The 5,952-nt window shown below is 40.0% G+C and overlaps 1 protein-coding gene across 5 annotated transcripts in view; it reads right to left on the bottom strand.

Annotated features, from left to right (window-relative positions):
- Positions 1-5,952, bottom strand: part of adgrl2b.1 (adhesion G protein-coupled receptor L2b, tandem duplicate 1) — a 105,527-nt gene that overhangs the window by 77,121 nt on the left and 22,454 nt on the right. For all 5 annotated transcript variants that reach the window (XM_025066265.1, XM_017042450.2, XM_017042453.2 and 2 more), the window contains exon 2: positions 4,607-4,821. In XM_025066265.1, the coding sequence (XP_024922033.1) occupies positions 4,607-4,682 (76 nt within the window). In that variant the 5' untranslated portion in view covers positions 4,683-4,821. The remainder of the gene's footprint in view (positions 1-4,606; positions 4,822-5,952) is intronic.

Here is a 5,952-nt window from a genome sequence, read left to right as displayed (position 1 = left end):
TGTGCATCACAATAAGCATCCGTGTGAAACACAGAAGCGGAACCGATGGTTAGTGGCAGAGAAATTCGTGAAACAAAGCATTGATTTAGGCAATTCAATCCATTAAATGTATTTAACTGATTATTTAATCAGTAAAGTTTGGAGGCACTGACTAAAAGATTGGGACTGAACTGAGGGTTGCACAGTTCAGTTTAAGATGCTGAGATTTTTATTTAGCCCAAAACTGAGAGTCTTAGAAATGAGCAGATCAGAGGAACGGAGGGTGAGGTTCAACAGTTTGGCAATAAAGTTAAGAGAAAAACAGGGTGTTTAAAAGGTTGGGAGGAATCATGAGAAGAGACTAAAAAGGGTTTATAGAAACCAGCGTATGAAACTGGAGCTGCGAGGCAGGAGGAAAGGTGTCAGATGAAACAGAGAAGATTGATGGATGTGGTAAATAACAACACGGTGATGTTTGGTGAAACAGTAACGGAGGAGAGAGAGAGAGAGAGAGAGAGAGAGCTACGGAAGCAAACGATCCACTGTAGTGAAACCCAAAGGGACCAGTGTAAAGAAATGAAGAGTATTTCATTATTATCCCACGTATGCTCGTGAAATCAAACCCTCTTCTGATGCAAGTCATTAAACGTCTCTAAATCCGCCGCGTACTTTGTTTTATTTGCTGTTGTTTTGTCGTTAGCAGCAGAATATGCCGTGTGAGCCGGATTAAAGCTACCCTCCCACGCACAAGGGACTGACAGGAAATGATGCGTGCGTTTGAACCAGCATTAGTGTTTTTTAATTTTTATCTCATTAACACTTGGACATTTAGTGTTCACTCTTCCATGGCTGCTTCAGAGACGCTGCAGCAAACCAGGCATGTCCTTTGCTGCTGTTTGCTACAAAAGTGTGAACTGTTTGAACACGGGAGTGTATTTTTATCATCATGAAAAAAATGTGCCGCACTAATAACCTGTTGTATTTGTCAACGGATCTAGTTCTACCTGCCAACATTGTTCATTTGTATTGTTGAAAAATGTAAACTGAAAGCAAAAGAATCCAAAAATGGTTTCAGACAATAACCATGAATAATGTGCACAGAATTGAGTCCAGATTGTTCTGTGACGTCCAGATGTGTCATAGAAAAGGCCGAGGGAAGAGGAGGTGAGATGCTTTCTGTGTTCTTTGTTAACTCACAAAGACATCATCTGAAAATTAGACTACTGGGAATCATACGATTCAGTAGAGACTTCTACAGATATTTGCCCTGCAGTTATTCACTCATTTATTCGTCTTCTATCACTTAATCCTTTTCAGATTTGCTGCACCAATGCAGACGAGCCATTGGACAGTTTGTCAGCCTATCACAAGGATCACATTTTCTCACTGGAGTACCTGGAGAAAACACATGATCGGGGAGAACATACAACTTCCAAACACTAAGACAATCACTTTCCACTAGGGATCAAACCACTGACTTTCTAGCTGGAGGGTAAGAGCATTAACCACTTTTCTACTGCTCGCCCCCCACAAGAGAACTATCATCTCTCACATTTGCTCTGACAAGAATTCACTCGCTGAGGTGATGTGGCATCAACGCATCAATTTAGTTAACAATTTAATTTAACACAAAACCAATACTGATCATCCACTTTTTTATTTCCCTAATAGTCAAAAACTGATTTCATTTCAGCAGCAGCTTGAGTGGCACTGAACTTCCAGAGCAGTCTTTCTTTTTCACACTTCTCTTCGACTTGTCAGGCACAATCTGATGAAAGTTACATTTGTGTAAATGAGGAAAGATGAGTTAATTTCACTACATTTCAGAGGTTTTTTTTTTTTGTCACAACGTGAAATTCTTGATTCCAGTTGATATCACATAATTTAACCAAGCCTGTCAAAACAGACATTCAACTGGGAGAGTCAATAACCGAAGGGAGAGAGATCGGTTCCTTTTTTTTTCAGGTGTTTAAAGGAGCATATCAAAGAGTGGGGGAATGTTTTGGGTTTAAAAAGAGATAATCTGATTATTCCCCACCTCCTAGTGAGGGACACAAGGTAATTATCAAGTTGAGACCCTTTCCTTGCGGGGACTCTGATGGTAACTCAGATCAAGGCACTGGGCTGTAGGCCCTCAGGGCTGAACAGGGTGGAGGTGAGTGGCATGTGGATAAAACCAGATATTGTTTTCATAGAGAAACACACACATATACACACACTCACACACACACACACATTCTATTATTGATGGAAGGGCATATATGCATTCTTAGGCCTGAGAGCCCTCACATCAACTGAAACACAAAACCTTGGCTTTCTGCATACCAAAGCAGTATTCTTCTTTCAGAAATTCAACAAGACTTCAACTCGGTTTCTTGCTGGCTCAGATCAGACGGCTATTCTTCAAATGTCTCATGTAAGATTCCTCCTCATTATATAAAATTACTAATCCTCCCTCCCCCCCCCCCACCCCCCAAAAAAAGGAAAGAATCTCGCCTTGAAAGAATGCTGAGATTGCTGGCTCCATCACGGACTATCTTTGTTACTAAATTGTTAATTGTAGTCAGACCTAGAATTAAACCGGTGGAGGAATCCATCACAGAACAAAACTGCAAGAAACCGGACGGAAAAAAAAGATCTCCAATCCCTATAGCCGATAATGTGCTGCGACATTTATCTGCAATCACGTGTCTGGCACATGAGCATGTGATTTGGGGTTACTTTGTTTCCCTGGTACAATAAGAAAGACAGGAGAAAATGATGATGTTCATCATTAGGCAGACAAACCAACATCAGCGGGTTTGACGGGCATTGAACAGACGGGAGTGTCGTGTGACAATCCTTGTAATTACAGCTAAAAATGATGAAATGAAACAATTGAGGATGTCAGTGCAGACAACTAAAAGTGGCGCCACATTTTCCTCCGAAACACTGGAAGTGAATCAATTCCGTGACTCTGGAGGGTTCCTGGTGCCGGATGATCAGAAGGATCAGACATAGGTGCAAATGAAAAATGCATCTCTTCTCTGTGGCTCCAGAACTTCAAAGTGAACAATCTGTTATAGAACGCTGTTTGCAGAGCAGCCATGTTAGTGAACACCTGGCTGTTGAGTTATACATGCTGCACAAGTCTGATCCACGAGGTTATTCATTAATATAAAAAACTGAACACCGTTTTTTCTCTTTATTTTTTAAAACAAAATTATGTTCTTCCTCTGGGCCAGCTCAGGGCCGAGGGCTTAAAACACAAATACAATTTTACTACCTAAGAAAATACCGTCTGAATACAGATGTAAAGTTTGATTCTTTTTAGCAGTGTTTAATAAACAGTTCCTCCAGATTCAAATGATCCTGCAGTTCTAACAGTGCAGATTGGTGGTAGTAGGAAAAGAGAATCAGAGAAAAGACATTTGTTTCTCCTTCATTCTAGTAATTTTGCATGTGAAGGCTGGACAGTACAACACTCCTTCACCTTATTGTCATTACTTTAGAAATGTGTGGTGAAACATAGCTGGCTCTGTCCTGTGTATAACATCTGAGGGGGAGTTAAAGTTAGTTATGATAGTCGGGGGCTAACAGAGAGCATCGACGTCTATTAGGTCATAGAATCTTCCACTCCTTGTTTGATTTAAATAACTGAAGTCTGTACTGAGCTTTATAATCTAAAATAAATGTCTTTTTGGCAGCCTAGTGGTCTAAGATCGAACATAATCTGAGGATTTCTGGTTCGAATCCCAGCCATGGCAGGACTGTACTGTAATGTGTTGAGCTCCTCGGCTCTGTGGGAGCTCCGAGGAGCTGCAGCCCACTGCTGCTGCTGTGTGTTCATAGATAATCACTGTTATGTTTTAAATGTCAAATGGCAGAAAAAAAAGTTTGCAACTGCCTTTTTGTACTAGTTTTTTTTTTTATATTAGAGACGTATGTGTAGCAAAAACAAACATGTTTAAATCAATGTGAAGCCCTGGAGCTAAATGAAGGCTCCCAACATACAGCTTAACAAAACCCCAGTCTAATAAAATGAATATGACAGAAAATGTGGTTTTCTGAAGCCTTGTAAAGAGAAACAGTTCTTAGTCTGTGTTTGCATCACGGCGTTAAAGTGTTGTTTGTTTGTTTCCAAAAACACGCAGTGAGAACGTACTACTATTGACACGAGTATTTCAAAACACTCTTAATTATCTTAAGGTGCAAAAAAGATGGCGGGATTGTTGTTATAATAACGTTTTTTTATTTCTTAGTATGAAACGGATGAAATGGCGCCTGACGGGTCAAGGGTCCTCACTGCTGCTGTAGAGTGAAAGAATCTCTGCCTGGTGGAGTGTTGCACCAGAAGTAAAGACTGTGTTTTTTGAAAGCCACCGTGGATCATAGGAAATATTCAAAAAGTTCAGAACAGCGTTTGAAACACTTTTTTTTAAACTCCAAGGGTAAAACCTCCACAGAGAAGCTCAGCAGCCTTGCTGCATAACAGCTCTTCACCGCTTTGGAGCGGCAGCAACAATGTGAGCCAATAAATTCGCCTCATTCATACCACGAATGACAAGTGGATTCTTAAAGGGTTGAGCAAAATTACCGGGGGAAAAAAATGTACATTTTTGTTTGCAACAATTCCATGGTAACTCACCTTGTGAGCAGTGAAAGCAAACCAGCAGCAGCAGGAGGCAGTGGAACACTGGACACCTCCACAGTGCAGAGGCCATTGTGAGCTGTGTGCAAACGATCCAGGAGCCTGGGCTGCTAATAATAGTTGTTCAGCGAGTTGTGGAGGGGGGAGCCGAAAGCTGGAGCGACGTCAACGATCAGTAGTTCTTGGAAAAGCATCACCAGTCATCTTCTCATCTGAAAGAAACAAGAGAAAGGGCCGTGAAAATGTCGGAAACGGCACGGCACGGCTGACATCGGTATCACTGGCTGTTGTAGAAGCAGCGAAAGAAGACCATGATGGAAAACATACACCATCGCCTCTCGTAATACGGGACGACAGAACACTGATACCTTCAACCCACTGCTGTGGCTACAAGTGAAGCATGTGGGAATTTTATATTATGTTCCCCAAATGTAACATAACCAGGCTGTAATTTCACAAACGGTGACATGTACGAGATGTAGCACGTAAAAGCTCAAAAATAACTATTACTCCTTTGAACCAAGACATATATTTTTGCATATATGATACTATGTGTTACTGTTGTTCTAGTGCATTAAGCCAATTAGATCAAAACTTGTCATATTAAAAAAAAAACAAGCTCTGGCTGCTGACGTTCTTTAATGAAATGCCAAAAAACACACTGCATTTTGGCTAATTTATTCAGTGAATAACACAATGTTATTGGATATACAGTATAAGGTTGATGTGACCATGAGTTTAATTTAGTCAATTTAATAATTTAGTCTTTTAGAAGAAAAACATGTTGTGGTCATTGTTAGGTTCATTTTCTGGTTCACCAGCCTCTTAAAAATATTGCTAGTGGAAACATAAAAGTTGGATTTATAGCCTTCAGCACAGATTTTGCTCAAAGAGAGAGAAAAAAAAATGAATCATTTATAAAACAAAGCAGATTTGCTGAAGGTTAATCCAAATCATGAAAAGCAATATTTTTCGACCGGACCACTGAATGGATGAACAATTAAAAAAGGGAAGCAAAAACCAATATAAAATCATTCTAATCTGACATATAATTACTATATGAATTAGCGCCATCTTAGATTAGATCTATAACTCGGCTGCTGTGAGGAATCCTGTCAAACAAAAAAGAGAAATGAAAAAACGAATGAAGGTTTGTTTAAAAAAAAAAAAAAACAATCCTTGGAGAATCACTGCTGCTGGAAAAAATGAAACACCTGAGTGCTGTTTGAACAAAAGCACATTTCACACAAATATTAAAAATTCCAAAGGTTTGTGAGGGCATTTACAAACAAAACCCATGTCAGGTCTAGGTGCTCCACACTTATTCAACACTCGCCAGCGTG

Source organism: Cynoglossus semilaevis, chromosome 20 (genome assembly GCF_000523025.1).
Source record: "Cynoglossus semilaevis isolate Cse_v1.0 chromosome 20, Cse_v1.0, whole genome shotgun sequence".
NCBI classification, from domain to species: Eukaryota; Metazoa; Chordata; class Actinopteri; order Pleuronectiformes; family Cynoglossidae; genus Cynoglossus; species Cynoglossus semilaevis.
The sequence above is the reverse complement of the archived record's forward strand: the minus strand, read 5'-3'. Positions and strand labels throughout refer to the sequence as shown.